General features: G+C 28.4%; 1 protein-coding gene across 1 annotated transcript in view; it reads left to right on the forward strand.

Moving 5' to 3' along the window:
- The first annotated feature begins 7,971 nt into the window (after window positions 1–7,971).
- The window catches only part of LOC129921181 (protein scabrous), a 56,384-nt gene continuing 42,655 nt past the window's right edge, over window positions 7,972–21,700 (forward strand). The window contains exon 1 of the mRNA XM_056002888.1: window positions 7,972–9,213. Coding sequence (XP_055858863.1) covers window positions 8,525–9,213 — 689 coding nt within the window. The 5' untranslated portion in view covers window positions 7,972–8,524. The remainder of the gene's footprint in view (window positions 9,214–21,700) is intronic.

Genomic DNA, 21,700 nt, shown 5'->3' on the forward strand with positions numbered 1-21,700 from the left:
TTCAGCATGAAACCACCTATTAATTACTTTGTTAGTGTTTTTTTTTTTTTTTTTACTAAAAAATGGACTTCTCCTTTTGTACTCTCAGCTCAAAACATTCCTTATACAATGTTATTACTAGTACAATCATTATTTTTTCATTTTAGTGTGTAATTAGAAAATATCAAAACTTTTTTCAAAATATTTGTATTTTTTTCCGGGAGCAAAGGATTAAATTTTTTTGCAATAAACAAGATGGTACATTTAAGAAAATACTCACCAGATAGGGTTTTTTTTTATTTTTGAGTTTTCGTAAGCGATTTTGCCGATTTCAACCAAAATTGATTATAAAAGAACCTAAAAAAAAACGTAATGTTAAAATTTTAAAAGTGTTACAAAATTGTTATGCACAAAAAATAAATTTTTCAAAATCCTTCTAAAGAATTAAAAATTTTTTTTTTGTCAAAGAAATAAAAATTCATACTTTACCTCTTTTGGGTCAAAATGATCAAAAACGGATGTTCAGTAATTAAAAACGCGGCTAATCCGAAAAAAAAAATGTACCTTAAAATTATACTGCCCATAATCTCGTAAAGGCCCTAACTACACTTTTCTTAGTTCTGAGCTATAGAGGGAAATAGTAAATGTAATATCGCAAATTTCATATAAAAATGAAAAAAATCAAAAGTTCGTTTTCAATTTTCTGACGTATTTGAAGACCTAGGCTAAAAAAATAAATGAGGATAAATCAGAGACAATGCCCTAACTCCAAATATGCAAAAAAATCAAAATCGAAAATTTGTAGATAGGGCCTTTACGAAATTATGGGCAGTATATTATAAATTTGTTTACATTTCTGACTTAATTTCTTAAAAAATCAAATTATAATTAAATATGGAATTTCGGAATGGTCACATCTCCTAAAATTGAAAATGTTGAGAAAAAAAAATAATTTTGAATTTTTCCTATTAAAGTAGTAGGTATATGTACACATATTTTTCATCAGGTGTTTTCTTATGTAAAATGGCCTTTTAGTAATTCACTGAAATAGACAGACCAAAATAAGAGAAATATTGTATCAAAAATGAAAGAGAATTTTTTCAGAATCTTCTTTTTAGGGATCAATTTTTTGTAGTTATAAATAAATTACGTACATTTTTAAAAAGGACAACTGTCTTATAGAATTCTAATTTGTTAATATTTATGTCAATTTCGTATTTTGTAAAGTTTGGAATAAATTCAGGTTTTTTGAGCTAGAAGATACTGGAAAGCAAATATATACATTTCAAAATTTGAATGTGTCAAAATCAACTTATTTCAAGTACTAACCTTTTTTTTATGACAATTTTTTTGTATTCTTCATAAATACTATCTTTAGAAAATTAGAATATTTTTTTGTTTTGTTAGGAATTTGCTGGCACACAAATAAGAAAATTGAAAAAAAAATGTTTTAAGTTTAACAGTTTGATAAATTTTAAAATGGGTATGTAAAATATTTTACATTGAAAAAGGACATCCGTCGAAATACTTTTTTCAAGGGCAAGTCCGTTCCACACAGTCGTGCATTTTATTAAAAACGATCAAACAATTTTTAAAAAGTATTCACGGGCTGTCATAATTTTGTCTGATAAGTATGGTAAAAATTTGGAAAAAGTTTTAGAAGAATTCGTGCAGTGTTAATTTTATACGATTTTAATGAAATTTAGGTGCATAATTACCATTGCATATACTGTAAATGCGGAATAAAGATCTTATTTAAATTGGAAACCTAGAAAAACATCTCAAAAGTTTTAAGCTTATTTTTTCGTTAGTTTTTATAATATATTCACTTGGGCGTATACTTACTTTTTTTTATGAAAATATTTTACGTAAATACCAATCTTTTCATAATTTGAAAGAATTGATGATCAACCCAAACATTTGGTCACAAAAAAAAAAAAAAAATAACAAAAACTAAATTTTTTAAATTTTAATACCGATCTGAATGACATTCACATTCATTAACAAATGACTCCTTCCTTATGACAATGCTTTTCCAATTGCAGCGCCAAAAAATCACAAAATCACTTTAAACCTTGAAAATTCAAATTTGTTACGGTTCCAAAATGATGCCCTTATGAAAGTAACTATTCACATCACAATTTTTAAAAATAAATCCCCCATCAATCAAAGCCAATCTAAGTATAAAGAAAAAAAAAAAAAAAAACGAGAAAAGATACCACCCGCATGTTAGTATGAACAATTTCAGCAAAAAAAAAAAAAAAAACAAAAAAAAAAAAAATATAATCCTAAAATTAACCTGAAAACAAATCTGTGCAGCAAACGAGATGTGAGAGATGTCCTTGGTCATTTGCCGCAATGCCTCTTCGTGATATCTTCTCAAACCAATAACAAAAGAAAAAAAAAAAAAACAAAAACTCTTGTTGTTGTTTTGCTGCTGCTGAAATTGATCCACATGGTGCCGCGTAGCAATTAACATAACAATTTTCGATCCGAAACCGAAACTACAAACAAGGCCTCATCATCCAGTCCTCCTGCAAAAACTGACCTCTTGAGAGCAAATCACTTAAAAACAGGTTCCACCACCAAACCAAGCTATGGCCTCTGCTTCTGATAGAATGCCATCAATGCTTCAAACTTACGTGTTTTATCCAAACGGCAGGTGCAAATGTTTGCCTCTTCACCATCATCTACCTGATTTAATTTCGTGTGTTGTCGTCGTCGTCGTCGTCCTCCAGTCCTCACAATTCTCACCGAGTCTACTATACCTATTCTCTGGCTCTTGACTCCTCCTTGACGTTAATCGATCGGTCACCGTCACAATGTTTTATCTTTTTTTTTTTGTTGAATACATTACCGAGCCATGGAACATAAAAGATGGAACTTTTTGGGCTGATAAAGAAGACAAGGAGAGTGGAAGAGATTGGGAAATGGGCTATAATGGGATTGTGTTTTTGGGCCAGCTGGTCGGCGTGTGCATGCGATAAGGGAACGTATGGCCAGCATAAGGCATAAGGATTTCACTCTTCTTTCAGCCGCCTCTCAGCATCATCATGCGACCAGCTGTTCCTCGCATTTGGTGGAACTAATCAGCAAAAAGAAACAACTAAACCATCAATGCTGAGCTGATGCATGTGTTTAGTTTTCTGCTGTACACAACAGGAGTTGTAGGTTGGTATTGCTCCTAGCAGAGTAGGTACCTTTTTTTTTTGTAGCAGGTTCTAAAAACTCAATCGTCCCGTCCGTCCGTCGTTAGCTCTCTTGTTTTACTCTTTAGTATGATTACCACGTAGGTGAGTATTGAGAAGAGTTTAATATTTTTTGGCAGCTGCTGCGCATTGAGAAGGTCGATGGATTGTTGTTTTGTGTCTTTTATTTCTTCCGAAATGAAGTTTCGGCTCATGGCATGACATTTTGAACAATGTTTTTGAGAATAAATGGTACAATTGTATTTGAAATTAAAGTGTTGCCATATTAGGATTACTATGGTATCAAAAAAAAACTCAAAAGTTGAGTTAAATTGAAGTGTTTATTCATCAAATAGCAAAAACACAATACAATTTAATAATATAAATTAAGTAAGTCCTTAACAATGTTAAATTAAAGTGATTTACTATTTAATCCTCCGTTGTTAAGCCTAGTTTTTAAATCAACGTTGTCACAAAAAGGTTAATAGACGAAATTTCATCATTGACTGTTTCCAAGGTTATGGCAAGTTTATACAACATGGTTACTTTATGTTCTAATTTTTATAGTGACATTGCTAATCTCTCCTATCTAAAAAACTTATTCCGTGAAGTTCGTCAAAAGTTTGAAACCAAAAAAAAAAAGAAGATCTTAATTCACATGTACACTAAACGAAAGAGCTGATCTGCGAACTTACAAAAAAAATCAAATTAGACTAAAATATATTAGTTGAATGTGATTAACCAAAAAATAGCAAGTCAAATTAATAATAGCGTTATGTGATTTTCTATGAATTAAAAAAAACTAGACAAACTTAAAAAAAATATAGGCTATAAGTGCGGCCTACAATAGTTAACTAAATATCCTATGTTGTTTTTTTTTTCTTAAATTTAATTATACAATAACATAAAAGTTGTTTCAAAGCCTGCGTGTAAAAATTGTTGAAATATATTCAGTTGTACACATATTTAAGACGTAAGTAAGAGTATATTGAACTACCCTCGTTTTTCATTTTAAAACAGTAATTGCTCTCGATGTAGTTGAGATGCAATAAGGTTTAAAAAGCTTTATTCATTTGGATTCATACTAAAAACCTATCAAGGCTATAAAATATTCCGTTTCAAAATGCATTCGCTATTGGTTGTACGTATGTCTAATTTTTGTCTGCTTTAAACGCGTTGGGGTCAAAATCCCGAAAACCCAAAATTCAGTTATATTTAAAATTGTTTTTTTGTTTTTATTGGTTTAATTAATTAATTTAAATTAATATTAATTTTCAAATAATTAAAAAAAAAAATTGTTATTTGATATATTTGAACAAAATTTCAAAGAAAATTATCAGCCTTTTTTTCAAAAAAATTGATTCTTCAAAAAAAAAAAATTAATAATCAATAAATTAATAATTCATGTTTCTAAAAAATCCAAAAATATTTTTTTTAATGAAAATAAAAATAACGTTTTTTTTTATTTTTAAAGTAGGTACTCATTTCTTTTTATTTAAATCTGTTAGAGCCGTTTTGATAAAAACAACCTTTTCTTTTATGGGAAGTAGCGTACCAACAAAATTTCAGGGCATTGAAAAGTTTTCTTATTGTATGACTTTCTCGTATTAATCAAATTCAACGAAAACGGTACAAAAAAGTTAAAACTAAGAAAAATAAAATCATCTGTTTATTACACTGGCCAACAATTTTCAACTTTTTAAAATTTTCCAGAAAGATTTATATCTAATTTTATAGATTTGGATTCAGTAAGCTCAAAAATCATATTAGTTTCTTTCTAGCAGCTCTAGTTTTTGAAATATTTAATTTTTTATAATTAGGGAATATTCATACTAATTTTTCAGTTTTCCTTATTTTGAGCGTTTATTCGAATTTTCCAGAAAAATTTATATAAAACATAATGTATTAAGGGTCAGTAAAAATAAAAATCACATTCATTTATTTCTAGGAGCTCTATACAGGGTGTCCCACAGTCACCAACCCAAATAAAAACCATGGATTCCTGAGGTCATTTTAAGTCGAAAAACTTAAGAGGTAATTTTCTCGTTTTCGTCCCGTTTTCGAGTTACCACGGTTTTTATGATTTTTGCTCTCTTGTCCTTTAACTGGCCTTATCTTTGCCAAACTAAGTTTGATTTGAAAGATTTTTTTACAATCAAGCAAGAATTTATTACAGTTTAAGTTTGTCTCAAAACTTTTTTTTCTGCGGACAACCGTTTTTCCACAATTTTACATCAAACACAATTTTCTTCGTTTTTTAAGTTGTTTTTTACACTTTCATATCATTTAAGTCAAAAAAACACGTTAATGAGTATTAATTTTGTGTCCTTTTTATTAAAGCCCAGTTTATTCTCATAAAAAAAATAAGTTTTATTTCATAAAAAAGGCTACTGAAGGTAATTAATTTTGACTTAAAATAAACAAACTGAGTGAATTAAAAAAAAAAAAACAATTTTTAAATAAAAAATTGATTTAAATGACTTAAATTTTTTTCTGAGCTTTATCTATTTGTTCTTTTCTTAACCACAATAGCTCAGAAAAAGTTTTTAGTTCATTTAAATCAATTTTTTATTTAAAAATATTTTTTTTTTATTTCACTCAGTTTGTTTATTTTTTTTAATTATTTTCAGTAGCCTTTTTTATGAAATAAAACTTATTTTTTTTATGAAAATAAACTGGGCTTTAATAAAAAGGACACAAAATTAATACTCATTAACGTGTTTTTTTGACTTAAATGATATGAAAGTGTAAAAAACAACTTAAAAAACGAAGAAAATTGTGTTTGATGTAAAATTGTGGAAAAACGGTTGTCCGCAGAAAAAAAAGTTTTGAGACAAACTTAAACTGTAATAAATTCTTGCTTGATTGTAAAAAAATCTTTCAAATCAAACTTAGTTTGGCAAAGATAAGGCCAGTTAAAGGACAAGAGAGCAAAAATTATAAAAACCGTGGTAACTCGAAAACGGGACGAAAACGAGAAAATTACCTCTTAAGTTTTTCGACTTAAAATGACCTCAGGAATCCATGGTTTTCATTTGGGGCGGTGACTGTGGGACACCCTGTATAAATAAGTTTTCCACAAAGTGTAAAAAACAACTTAAAAAACGAAGAAAATTGTGTTTGATGTAAAATTGTGGAAAAACGGTTGTCCGCAGAAAAAAAAGTTTTGAGACAAACTTAAACTGTAATAAATTCTTGCTTGATTGTAAAAAAATCTTTCAAATCAAACTTAGTTTGGCAAAGATAAGGCCAGTTAAAGGACAAGAGAGCAAAAATTATAAAAACCGTGGTAACTCGAAAACGGGACGAAAACGAGAAAATTACCTCTTAAGTTTTTCGACTTAAAATGACCTCAGGAATCCATGGTTTTCATTTGGGGCGGTGACTGTGGGACACCCTGTATAAATAAGTTTTCCACATTTTGGGGATAATTACGTACTAATTTTAAAGTTATGCTTATTTTAAATGTTTGTTAAGATTTTATAAAAAAAAATTTTTTCGAACCTATTGCATTTGGGCTCATTAATCTTAAAAATCACGGTGGTTGCTTTCTAAAAGCTTTAGTTTTTTTAGATATTTCCATTTTTCACATTTTGGGGTTATCTCATACTATTTTTTTTTTTTAATTTTTTTTATAACAAGCGTTTTTAAAGTATTGCTGGAAAAATTTGTTTTGAATCTATTATATTTCGGTTCAGTAAGTAAAATAAAAATACAAAAAAAAAATTTTTACATAAAAAAAAATTAACAAAAAAAAATTTGTATGAATTTCTATGTCTTTTCATGTATGAATAACTTAAGAACTAGAGCGGCTAGAAAAAACTAATGTTGTTTACGGAATCAGCACCCTAAATTTAGTAAGAAATGATAAACAACGCTCTGGAAAATTTTTATGTGTTGGCCAGTGTTATTATTTAAAAAAAAATCATATATTTTTTTTTTGAAAAATTAATTTTTTGAAAACAGACAAATTTTATAACACTTTGTTTTTATAAGTCGATTAATATTTTCATTTATTAGCAAAATTTTTTTTTTTTTAAATATGTACTTTAAAAATTGGTATACAATTTTCAAAATAAAATACTTAACACTTAACTGAAAATAAAAACATAGTTTAAAAATCTCACATTTTTAAAAGTGTATATTCTTGGCTTCTGAATTTTTTACATTCGACTTTTTGGCTCTAAATTATTATTCTTGCAACACTGAGTCTAAAAATATTGCTTCTTTTTTAAATGTTTTTTGTTTTTTTTTTTTTAAACATTGTATAAGCCTTTGCAGGAGTTATAATCGATAAGCTGAAAACTGATTGAGAATTTCGGCTCAAACTGTTTTTTCTAGCAGACCTACAACTGTAGTTAAATTAATACTTTTATGCCCAATATTTTACGTAATCCCACATTTTTCTTAAACGATCTAACCATATTGATACCTAATATTTTTTTATGCGAATGAAGCCTTATAATATCCCTCTACTCACTCAATACACAGCGTTGTTATTCAGTTCAATGTTTTGCTCCATTTCAAACTTGCACCTGTTATAAAAAGTACTTTTTGCTGCTACAGCAACACAGCTCTACCATTTCAATGCTCAACTTCACATTTTCATACATTTCTCTTTAACCTCATTCGTTTAGACTCTTTCGTTGTTTTTCCATAAAAAAAAAAACATTTCTGCATTCGCCCTTCTCTGGCAGGCAAAACAACATAGAAATTCTGGCAAAGTGGTCGTTCTCGTTGTTGTCATTTTCAGTACTAAAAAATACTCCCCCCCGTCTGGTATGTTCCAATATTCTACCATCCGATAGTATAAAAGGACCCTCCACTTTCGCACCGGCTTTAGTTCTCAGTTATTCGTCAGTCCGTATTGTAGTTAAAAATAACGACAAATTTTCGATATTAAAATCGAGAATAAAAAAAGGAAAATCCTTGCGAGTATATTCCATAACCATTTCGTCGTGTCGTGGGTTTTCTAGCTCTGATCTACTACAATATCTAGTAACATAGTCATGCTTAAACGAATGGATACACTAGTTGCTACTACTGACCGAATTCACTTATCATAGTGTTGTTAAGGGTGTGTGTGTCGTTTTTTGTTGTTTTTTCTTTTTGTTGAACGAACGCGTGTTCATCATCTATTTTGTGTTTTTTTGTGTATATGGTGGTGACATAATTCCCTAACACGCGAGTTCCGTTATATTTGATTTGATTTGATTCATTTCGCAAACCTTTCGTTACATTTTTTTTTTTACCAAACCCCTGATAGATTTTTTATTATTTCCTTTTTTTTTGTATTCGATACTCCTTTTTGTATTCTGTTCGTGCGGCTTAAGGCTTAAGTTTAACGGTCATTCAGGATGACGTGGTCGTGGTCGAACTCTCATTCAAATGTCCTTATAGGACTTGTGCTTCTGTTAGCCTCAATGGGATGGTCTAATTCAAGTGTTATTAATGGCCGAAAAAATAATAGCTTCGATTCGGATAGCATGCTGCGTGACAGTAGCACAACTGTCAAAGGTGTAGTTGATAATAACGATTTGATGGGTGGTAGCTTAAATGGCGCCCAACGTCAGCAACCACAATATCGTAGTGTTATTGTTGTTGGCCAACAGCAGCAGAACAATATCGAAGATGATTCCTTGTCATCATCAATGATGATGAATGGTAAAGGCGCTAAATTACACTCATATGTTGCGGATTCTGATGGTCGTGTTATGGTAGCCTCGTCGTCGTCGTCGTTGAATAACGGTGATGATGGAACAAGTAGTGATATTAGTGATTCTGATGATAATGGTGTTGCAAACAATAATAATAATGATGATGTAGGCATTAAGGACACCAGTGACGATAACGACGATGATGATGATAATATCCTTCTTCCGTTAAATGATCAAGTGCGTTTGTTAACAAAACAGTTGAACGCCCTAATGACACGCCGTCGAGAGGATTATGAATTATTGGAGAATAATCTACGCAAATCACTAAGGATAACGAACAATGCTCAGAATATGGATATGAATATTCGTTCTGAATTGGATCAACTCAGGTGGGTACATATAACAAAAAAAAAAAAAAGGACAAAAGCATTTAACACATAGGAAAGAAAAGAAGAAAAAAAAAAACTATACCTATTTCGTGTGACATGAATTTGAAAGGATAATGGCTTGGCAAAATATTATTTTTTAATTACCTTGCTCATTATTGCATATTATTTCGTCCTCTTTTGTTATTTTTCATACTTGATGGTAGAGAGTATAGATTGAAAAAGGGGAGGAGGGGGTCGATGGGTGGTTATGAATGTATTGCGCAGTTTAACACTGAATAAGGATATCCAGAGGGCTGAGTAGGTATCAGGAAGGCTTTTTTTTTTATATTTCTGTTCGTCGTTGTCTCATTTTTATTGGGAAATTTCGTCGGGTTACAAATAGGTTATTTATGGTAATTGTATAATATGCCCCAAAGCTATATGGGAATTGATGGGGCCTTGAGTGATTTATGGGAATTGCTCTTAAGCAATTTTTTTTATTTTTGTTTTTGCTTACTGATGTGGAAATTTGTATTTTTTTTTTTAGTTTGTTTTCGAGGGTCCTTCAATACATGGATACTCGATTATTTTTATCATCAATTCAAGGATATAGTACGAACTTTGATTTGAAAAATTTTTGAACTTTCGTTATTTTGGGCTAATTCCCTTAAGGAAGGAGGATGAAAAAAAAAAAATAAAACAAAAAATAAAATGTTTTCTTCGTTATTTGTTTTAGGAAAGAAAATTTTCTAACGAAGATGTCCTTTTTTTTAAGTTTTTTTTTTGTTTTAAGGACGTTATGTCTGTCTTTTCTATTCTGTTTAGTACTTGAGACATCATTCGATTTAAAGTTTGATTTGTTTGAACTTTTTAAACTTTTCTTTTTTTTCTTTTTTCTACTTTCATTGTATTTTGTTGAGTAGGGAAAACTTTTTTTTCTGCAGAGGCTTGAGAGAATTGAGACAAGGAAATTTTTGTTATTTGTCTAGATGTTTTGTTTTATTTTTGTGGATTGAAGGGTATTTTATATTGGAAGGTATAACTAACGAGAACAGTTTTTTAGGTTGATTTTGAGTTTTTTTCTTCTTTCTGTTCCTTTAAGAACTTTTCAATTTTTAATTGGATAAGTTTGCTAATTGATATTCATTTATTGATGATGTCTTTAGTTTTTAGGAGATTTGAAAGAGACTTTAAGTTGAATGATTTCTATGAATAATTGAAAACAGTGGTAATGGATCTATAAAACTATTTTTTTTTGGTGGAATAAGGATTTTTGTGGGTAAAATTTTTGAACTAAAACCATTTTCATGACTTTACTAATAATTTTCTTGAAAGTAGGTACTCAGCCAACATTCGAGAGGTTTAATGTTAATAGTATTTATTTTTCGATTAGTAAATTTTTTTCTTAAAAATATCTTTTAGTTGAATGTAATTCAATTCATAATGATGTCACTTTGTAGGTACTGACTTAGCTTTCGACTGCATGTTTTTTAATACATTTTTCACTGCAGAACTAACAGTCAGTACTTGTTTTCTGACTGTACTTAGTTGATAAAAAAATTAAATGGATTTAAGGATACCTTACTGCAGTGTGCAGTTCTTTTTTTACATTCGATTGTTTTTAGCCAATTCGATTTTGTCGATTTATGTACCGAAGTTTGTCTGGTTCTTGACAAATAGGTTTTATAAAAATAAATTGTTTTTTCAAGTCAAGAAAACAGTATTTTATAAGTATAAAGAAGATGAACTGAAGAAATGTTTTCAAATCTTTTTTTTTTTTCTAAAGTTTTTTAGGGGTGGTCAAAAATGTTAAAGTGAGTGGTCAATGGTCTGGTCAGTAATGTTTTAATGGATGCCTATCAAATTAGTTATAAAATTTGAATGAATCAATTTTGTGTTGGTTGTGTTTTGGGTCTCAATTTTTCTAAACAAAACAAAAATTGTCATCTTTAAAGAAAAATTTGATACATTTTGGGGCCAAGTTCATACAGCTTCAAGTTAACGCAGTTTGCATTTTTTTAAATTATTTTTTTTTTAATAGCTGAATCTTTCTGAATTTTACTAAATCTTTCTAAAATTTTACTTTGGTTAGTTTTTTCAACTATCATAAAAAATGTTTTATATGAACATTTGAGAATAAGTACTCCCAGTTTCCCAATGATTTTTTCCTTGAGATAATAGTGGTTGGTATAAAAATATTATGATTAAAGTAAAGTAGTATAATAGCCCAGTTAAAAGTTTACTATACCAATCAACAGGTTGAGTAGAGACTCGACCTTGTTTATACAAATAAGATTCAAAATGTAACGAAAGACAAACATAAAAAAAAACTTGCAATTTGCATCTTCATAACAATTTTTTTTTGGTATCTATTTGTTTATAGACTTTTTCATACAAAATCGAATGGTATAAAATAGCATAAGGCATGTTATTTTTTTACATTCCAAATTAAAACAAATTAAATTTTTTTTGCCACAAAAAACAAAAATATAATAAATCATTAAACATTTATTTCATGGGAAAACGATTATCTTAACGCAAACAATCTTAAAAATGTTTTTTTTGACTAGTTTATACCAGTTGAATAATAATAATACATTATGTATTTATAAAAAAATTGTTTGCACTTTATTCACTAAGAAAATTGAGTATCAATTCTGATACTATTCCTTAGGAAAATGATTTTTTTCTTCGTTATACCATTCAGACCAACACAATGCAATAAGACACATATTTTACGGTGGCTCCGCGAAATTAGGCCCCAGGAAATAAGGCCCCAAAAGAAAAAATGAAATAAGGCCCCAAATTGGGGTATTTTTTCATAATGAAAATATGCCCCAGTGAAACAAGGCCCCATCGAAATGAAAAAAATGTCCCAAAAATAAATGAAATATAGCCCCAACTTGTTTTGAACTTTTTTAGAAAAATGAAATAAGACCCCAATTTTTCTTTTTCATAATTAATTTATTTTTGGTAATGAAATATCACCCCAAACCAACAGAACCATCTTTATGGACGGAACTTTTAAAATTGTTCCTCAAGGATGTTTCAAACTGTTGATGTGTTTTTTTTTTCGGTTATTCTGTTACTTATTAATGCTTTTTTCAATGATCCCTGATGGTTTTTTACATTGAAAGGCATTTGCTTGCAGTGCAGTACGATCTTTACATTGAAAAGCATTATTAAATAACAGAATAGCTGAAAAAATTGCGCGATTTTTTTCACCTATTCTGTTATTTAATAATGCTTTTCAATGTAAAGATCGTGCTGCAAACGAATGCCTTTCAATTTCTTGCTGCTTTTCTGTTACTCCCTGTTGGTTTGCAGCAAAACTTTACATTGTAAAGCATTAGTAAGTAACAGAATAGCTTAAAAATCGCGCGATTTTTTCAGCTATTCTGTAAAGATATTGCTGCAAACCAACAGGGAGTCCACAATGTGCGATACTTTGCCAATTCTGGGTCCTTGATAAGCGGAATTTTACAATAGTTTTTTTGAAAGATAATTTGGTATAGCATTTTTATGTACATAAATTATGAAATATGAAATAAAGTCCCAAATTGTTTTTAAAATAAAATAAAAGTAAGCCCCAAAATAAGTGTTGGGGTCTTATTTCATGGGGGCCTTATTTCGTAATGAAATTATGCCCGAAAAACAAAATGAAATAAGGCCCCAAAAAATGAAATAACACCCCAAAATTTGAGAAATTTCGTTGTTGTTGTTTTGTGCGTATTTTTTTGGGGCCTTATTTCATTTTTTTATTGGGGCCTTATTTCCTGGGGCCTAATTTCGCGGAGCCTTTTACGGTTATAAAAAAAACGTAACTCAAAATTTGAAAAGGAAATATAATTCAAAAATAAGTATGTTCGAATTTATCCCATAGTCTTAAATGTTTTGTAAATATTAAAAAAAAAAGAAAATATAAAGGATAAATAAGCTGTTGTAAATATAACCGCATTCTTCAATGATAAAAAATTAAAGAACCAGCTTTGAACTGAGGGTACAACCATTTTGTAATAAAATTTAGACCAGTTAATTATTACCAATCATATAAATCAGTCCTAAAAAGCAAATACGTGGTTTTGCATGACTCTTGGCATTATTTCTTAGGAATTCAGTTCGGTTTGTATTTATACCATTCAGAAGTACATACAGTTGGTACTTTAAACGAACTCTCTCCATTTTCCTATTCAAAACATAAATTCAAAAGAAAGATGTTAAACTGGTAGGTATAACATGGTATAAATTCATGAATATTTTATCAAACTCTGCATAAGTTAGTAAAAATAAGTAAAGTGTTATACCAGTTTATCATTGAAATCAATTTTAATTTTATTATGATTTTCGACCAATTAATCTAATGGTATTTTGTTCAAACGGTATTTTTGCAAATCAAAGAAAATCCAATATATTCTTTGAAAAATTATCTAGTTTTCCGAACTTGAACAAGGGTTCAAATATATTCTTGTTTATAAATTTCCCAGTTTATACCAATTACTAAATAATGAAATTGTACAGAAAAGTTTTGAAACTTTATGACATATTTCACTGCAACACTTCAAATTCATTTTGTTATTTTCTTCTGAGTCCTTTGAACTTGATTAAAAATTCAATCCTGTTATTTTTAAATTAATACTGTCTCAAAACATCAAAGATATGTCTTTCATTGTCTATATTTTTGCTACACACAAAAAAAACTTGATAAGGATCAAGAAAACACAATAAGTGTATAGATGTGTTTCTCTCTATGTTAAAATCCATTTCCTGTTGTTGAAAATGAGAATCAAGAACAGCAACAGAAGGCAATTAGATATCATTTTCAAAATTTTGTTATTGTATATATAACAAAATCTGCTAGACAAATCCGGTCACAATATGTTCTTCCAAATAGCAAAACCCCAATATCAAAACCATATTTGTGTGTTTGTATGTGTTTGTGAAACCCTAATCTGTATACAACACAAAAAGTAATAAAAACGAAAAATATATATTTTCTGTTATTGTGTTTGGCATTTGTCAATTATTTGAAAATTTTGCAGAAATTTAATCTATCTATCTTGATGTTTTTGCATCAGTACAACAAGGAGATTTGAATATCATAGCTTCAAGGAGGATGTGAGAATATAATGTGTATAGGAGAATATCAAATTAAGTACATCCTTATATCCCTATTTGTGATGTTGACTTGCCATTTCCGTCTCTGTTTTTGCTATTTTTCAGTATATTTATTTATATTCTTCGTAAACGTGCGCTCCTAAAAATATGCAATGAAAATAAACACCAACAACAAAAAACACATGGTAAACATCATAAAAAGGACTCGTATAAGGACCAAAATATTCACAAAACTTTGAAGGATATAGAAAATTATTATAAACAAGACTCTTCTCTATCTTTCTCTTTCTATCTCATAGTTTTATTAAAGAAGTGCGATATAGCATTAAGCAAGATGAATGAAAACTCTATGTCACTGACAAAAACCAACCAAAAAATAAAATACCGTTTTATGATTTATCCTTCATCCCACCAAAACAACAAAAAAAAAAAAATAAAATAAAGAAAACAAGGATAATACAGTACGATTAACTAATTTACGTGTCAACTTTGATATATGGAATAATTAGCTATGAGAGAGAAGATACGATAGAAAGTAGGACACACAAAATCCTTATGCATTTGACTTGATGACAAATATTTGTTTAAGCACACAAAATAATGACTCTTCTTACTTGAGTATACTATGTAAATTTTTTTTTGTAGGAAACAAAAATTTGAAGGATGGTGCGTTAATTTTTTATAATTTTCCTCTCTATGTATTTGAAATATTTTTTTTTTGTAAATCATTCTTATTTTTCTGTTTTTTGTTTTTTTTTTTGTGATATAAAAGAAGATGAAGAAGATATTATTATGCCTAGAAGATTTATATAAAAAACAATGGCCATCATAAAATATGAAAAATAATATTTCTTTTTTTTTGTTTTAAGATAAGTTTTTTTTTATGGAGAACGAAATATCCAGTTAAGTTTTTTTTTGTTTTTATGTCTTTTGTGTGCCAGTGTGTGTTTTTTTAACTTTTTGGTTAGAATAAAAGGTCAGCAAATGGTTACAACCACATGACATTTGGTCTTCTAAGTATAAAAATATATCTAAATGATTTATATACAAAAAATCTTTTGACATTTAAGGCTGACTTTTAGTAGAAGTCAGTAACAATAAATTATAAAAAAAAATTATTTTTAAAATGTTTTTTTTTTTTTTTTTTTTTTTTGAATTAAGGGCTTTTAGTGGGTGTTGCATAATTTAATGCTTTATAAAGGACCTCTTCATTGTAATTACCTTGAAATTTGTTTTCTGTTTCATAATACGATTCTGTATATCTATTTGCCTCAAAATATGACCTTAATCACTACAATTTAAATAAATTTATAAATCATGTCCATCCCCATACTAAAATACATATTTCCACCAAATTTTATCAAAATCCGATAACTAGTTTAGGCTTTATGGAGGAACATATACACAAATAAATGTTCAAATCACCCAAAAATTCGATTTTCTGTAGAAAAACAATGTGGTTCGTTACAGAACGCTACTTAAATCTGTAAATCCTGAAAACAAAAAGACAGGTCAACCTTTTTCTTACAAAACAAACATCCCAAAAGACTTAAAAGCAAAAATCTAAAAGATTTCCATAAGCCCTATGTTTCAACACCAAAAATTAAAAAAAAAAAAATAAATTGAAACAAATCCTTCAACCTACATTTTACATATACATAAATGGATTGTATATATATATGCTATACTGGACATTCCAATCAGTGGAGCATTAAAAACTTCAAACTTGGGAATCTCCCTTAAATTCCCATTAATAATCCATTACTCATTCTTTTAAAATATTTATATTTTTATATAAGGCTCAGTCATTCAGACGAGGACCAAGAATATATATATATTTTTCACTCAGTGTTACAAGTAGGCAGATATAATGTATGTATGAGGACAAAAAAGGGACAATTTTCATTTTTGGTTCGTTTCATCGTTGACATTGTTATACATATTTATATAGCTAGAGGATCTCTGGTCCTTTGTCCCCAAATAAAATTGTATTCCCATAGCCTTATACTTTAAGCTTGATATTCAAGAATAATATTATAATATCCAAAATAGCCCTTATCACTGTTTTACTCTTTCCTCTGGACATTTTTGTTTGCCAGGATACACTTTTCATGCATTTATACCCAAAAAAAAAAAAAGGATCAAAAAAAAAAAAAAAAATGTAAAATAATATTTTCCATTGAAAAATCTAAAGAAACAAGAAATATTGTGTATTTTTGCTTGTTCACATCTCACAAAATCTTCAAAAAAAAAAAAAAAATCATAAAAGGAAAAATAAAGGACTACAAAAAAAAAAAAAAGGAATATGTAACCTAGTATATCCAGTGTCCCCAAAAATAACAAAAAAAGAAACATATAATAATTCAAGAGATTGAATGTATAAATTCATGAGACAAAAGAAAAGGAGTTTTGTGTTGCTTCAAGCAGCAGCTAACAGAAAATATAAGAATATCATGGGAATATATGAGACTGTCCTTAAAAAAAAAAAAAAAATCCCCATTGTTATTGTTATTAGTGCGAACGTTGTTGATGGATACCTATCCTATGCGCTTTTGGGTTCGTTTCTTTTTTTTTCCATTTTCTCTTTTTCTTATTCATTTCTCAGCCATCCATAAAAAAAAATATTTCAAAAAGTTTTCGACTTAAAAAAAAAAAAAAATATGAAAAAAAAAAATAAATTTCCTTTTTTGTGATTTTTCATTTTTAATTGAGTAACTGAATGACAATGAAAAAGATTCTGTTTCTTATGACAAAACAGAAAAAGAGAAAAAAAAATTATGGTTAGAGCTGTAGGAAACCGTATGTATTCGTTACTTAAATGCGGGTATTCACTTCAGTAACGAGTAACGAAACGTTACTGCCCAAATAATTTCGTTACTCGTATGTTTCGTTACTGGTACTGAACAAGTAACGAAACATGCGAAACATACGAAACGTGCGAAACGTGCGAAACATACGAAAAATACGGAACATACGAGTAACGACGATACTCCAATTCCAATACCAATTTGGATTGGATATACGAAATGCGAAACGAAAACAAAATGGTACACTGCATTTGTCGTGTGCGCATTATTTCGCATCTCGTATCGGTTCGGTATCATCATTTATGTATTTTACGATTTTTTTGTTCTGTTTTTGTGTATGTATATCAAAAGGGGTAAATAAGAATTCAGTTTCTTTCTCTTTCGTACCTGTTTTTTATGGACATGTGGGAGTGAGATATGTGAAAGTGTGTTTGAGTGTAGTGTAGATACATTCCAATTAGAATACCAATTTGGATAGGTATACGAAATGTGAAACAAAAACAAAATGGTACACTGCATCTGTTGGGGCATAGCCGTACTTGTATTCTGTTTTCTCCTTTTGTAATTAATAAAAAGAATTTTTCTTTTCCTTTGTTTGATTTGTTTAATTTATTTTATTCTTTAGTTTGATTCAAACAAATAATTACAATTTTGGTTTTATTCGTGGTTTTAAGTTTTTGTTTTTTTTTCTTTTGATTTCAAGTAGGTACTACTTTCTTGCTTGTGTGTGGTGAGGTGGTGTCTGACATGAGTGACGACAACTTTGAATGAGAATATGGAATGAATTTGACTGAATGAAATGATTGAATGGTTTTTTATTTTAGGTTGGCTGCAATGACAATTTTTAAGTTTGGACCGGGAGGAAACGAAACATGGGCGTGTTCGGGAGTGAGGATAATTTGCGTTCCGCAATTTTCCCTAAAACTGAGTACGCTTTTTACGTATTCGTTTGCGGTTCCCTTCGGTAGAACATTCTGAATTGAACAGCATTTATCGCATCTCGTATCGGTTCGATATCGGTATCATCACTTCATCACCACGACGCAACCAATCTGTTTATGGCCTTTGTGTTAATAGTTGATATTTAGCTTAAGAATGTACAAAAGTTTTTTGGTTTTTCAAAAAATTAATTTATTTTCGGTGCAAAATTTTCAACACAAAAAAAAAGCAGAGAAAATGAGGTTTGAAAATCACTCTCAATAGAAAAAATAAATGAAAAATTGCTCGACATGGTTGTATTGAAGTGTTAATATTTCGAGATCTGCGCGTTGCACTTTTGAAATAAAGGTCTCTAAAGAATTGTGATAAGATTACTGAAAGAATATAAACAAAAAATTACCCAAGTTTTGTCTAAAAATTTGGAAAAAAATCAAAAAAGTTTCCACGTTTGATTAAAAACAAAAACGAAAAAAATTCAATATAGCTACCTTTAAACTCTTATTACATGAGAATGCCGCAACTAATTTTAATGTTTATGACCTTAAAATGTAGCTTAGATTATAGAAATTGTTTTTGGTTTTTTTCAAAAAAAAAAAAAATTAACACCCTTATACCAATAATGTACGAAACATACTTAAAATACCAAACATACCAAACGCATCAAAGACATGAAATATACGAAATGTACGAAACACACGAAGCATGCGAAAGTAACGAAAGTAACGAAACATGCGAAACACCCGAAACATACGAAATATGCGAAAAATGCGAAACATACGAAAGTAACGAGTAACGATATTATTGATGCGGGTACTAGTATCAAAAGTAACGTATACATGCGGGTACTCATTTTGTCGTTACTTTTACAGCCCTAATTATGGTCATTCAAAGAAAATGTAAATTTTAAAATATAAAAAAAAATGTTTGAAGAAAAAAAAAGTTATAAAAATACATTGAAATTGCCCTGGTTTTTTTTTTTTTTTTTGTAGCTCCTAAAAGTAGACCATAACTGAGAATGAGCGAAACGGAGAATAACTTTTTATAGCTTGAAAATCCAGTTGGGCGTTTTTTTAAGTTATATTACGAAGGAAGGTCCTTCTCTACAAAAAAAAAAAAAAAAAAAAAATATAATGTCTGCCACACCTCGCGACGAGGAAGAGTGAATACAGATAATAATACCCCATAGAAGCTGTATAGACTAAATGTGTTTACTTGAAATGTTACATAGTTAAAAGACACAAAAACAGTTATTTTGTTTTTTTCTGGTTTCTCTCTTTTAACTTTGTTATACGTAGGTACTTTGTATTCACACTTAAACTGGTTGTAGAATTGTTTTTTTTTTTCTTAAGTGGCGCCCAACAGTTGATAAAAAAAAAAATAATACAAAACAACCGACAAAGAGTTGTAAAACATTTATTGTTTTATTTTGTTAACCCTATTTTCGCGAAGAGTCCTTTAGAGTGGAGGGAAACCATCGATGAAAATGTTTTTTTTTTTTTTTTTTATTGAATATGTCTGAATGATCAAAGAAAAAAAAAAACTTACATGCTCGAGAAACAGAAAAAAAAACGACTGGAATTTTGTTTTTTTTTTTTTTTTTTTTTTTCAAGGATAAAACAACAAAACAAAGAAAAATATGTAGAAACATTAAATTTTACGACGAATCCACCTTCCTCTTTAAGTTATTTTTTTCCATCGAAACAACAACAACATTTACAACAGAAACAACAAAAAAAAAATGTTGTAAATGTTTCATCATTTAACGAAAGGAGGGCAAAATTGTTGTTTTTATGAGCAAAATAAGGCCATGTGGTTTCGAATATGTGTGTATGAAGAAGGTATAAGAAGCTATAATGTATTCCTAGGCGGGCTTAAATGCTATTTTTTTTTTTACAAACACATAATTTGACGATTGTTAATGCAAATTGAATTTTTGGGGCTTGGGTATATATTTTTTTGCTTGATAATGAATTAATAATATGGTCTTGGTCTATATTGGAAAAAGCGGATGAAGAAGCGATTTTGATGATGACCTTGTTATAACGATAAAGGTTATATAAGTGAAGTTATTTTTATAGTGAAATAAATTTTTAGTTCAAGGTTTATAAGGATTTTATGTGTAGTTGTTAGAATTTGGGCGATGAAATTATTCGATTTATTGATTACACAAAATTGAAAAGGATATAGAAGCAAATATTTTCTCATAAATTTAGGCAAAGTGCAAGTTATATTGTGTGACAAATTTGCTGAAAATTGGGTTATTCAATTACAAATGACTCTATTAGAAGGGTTAAAAATAAAATAATTATATTGTTTGATATGGTGAGAAACTTTAGTAATTCTACTACAAGACATACCTATAATGGTGCTTATAGGAGTAAAAAATGATATAAATTTTAAATTAAAGTATTCTTTGGAGTACTTTGATTAGCTTTGCAAGATTATATAATATTAACACGTTTGATGATGAGTGTTTACTCAAAAAAATGGCCTTATAAGATCGTTATATAAACCTTATTGTATGTCTTAAAAAAGAAAAAAAAAAAATCAAATTTTTTTTTTTTTGTTCAAATTTTTTTAAATAAAAAATATCAAATTTCTTTATACAAAAAAAAACGTGATCCTTGTTGATATTTTTAAATTCTTGTAATTTAAATCAAAATTTAAAAAAAAGAAATTGAAATAAAAATTTATTTTCAAAAAAAAAAATTTTTCTTAGAAAATGTTGTTAGTTCAATAAACAAAAATATTATTTTTTTTAGACTTTCAACCAAGATTTAAATTTCACAAAAAAAAAACATAAAAAAAAATTTTGAGGAATAATTAAAAAAAAAAAAATAAAAAAAAAAACTTTTTTACTTTTCGGATTTTCAATAAAAACCCAAAAAAAAAAATTGAAAAAGAAATAAATTTGGATAAATGTCCTAATTATTTTCTCTTTTTTAATATTACTCTTTTAAAGATTTCTTTTAAACAACAAAATTCGTACAAAATAAAACCAAAACAAATTTAATGAAACTTTTCGAAAAAAAAATCACAAATTCCTTAATAAAAAAAATTAAAATAAAAAAAAAAAATTAACTTTTCAAAAAAGAGATTTTTTATTTTTAAATCAAATAAAATTTCATTTATCTTGATTTGGTCAATTTTAAATATTTTTTTTTTTAATTCCAACTCAGAGTAGAAAAAAACTATAACAAAACATTTAGTTTTTTTGTGAGTTTTAGGTATATTTTGAAAGCTGAAATTTATTTTAGGAAGTTTAACAAATTTCACAAATTTCAAACCCAATTATTTTATACATTATAAATAAATGCGTTTTTAATGCAAATATTCATAAAAAAAACAAAAAATGTTTAAAAAATCAAGAATATGAACCAAAGTAAATTTTGAAGACAAAAATCATGACAATTTCACCAATAGAAACTCATATTAAAGCTCTCAACAAAAAATGTAATTTTCATTGCAGCAAATTTTATAGATTCATGAGTTCTTCATACTTTATTTTACCAAGAAACGCCAATATTAATTTTCTAATTTCAAAAATGTGCTCTGAATATGTTGTTTTTTATGATAAATTTCTTCTAAGAAAAGTCTCTTATAAAAATGCTCATAAAAGTATGCAATATATCCTCGAAAGTGTTTTT

This window comes from Episyrphus balteatus, chromosome 1 (genome assembly GCF_945859705.1).
Source record: "Episyrphus balteatus chromosome 1, idEpiBalt1.1, whole genome shotgun sequence".
Classification (NCBI taxonomy): Eukaryota; Metazoa; Arthropoda; class Insecta; order Diptera; family Syrphidae; genus Episyrphus; species Episyrphus balteatus.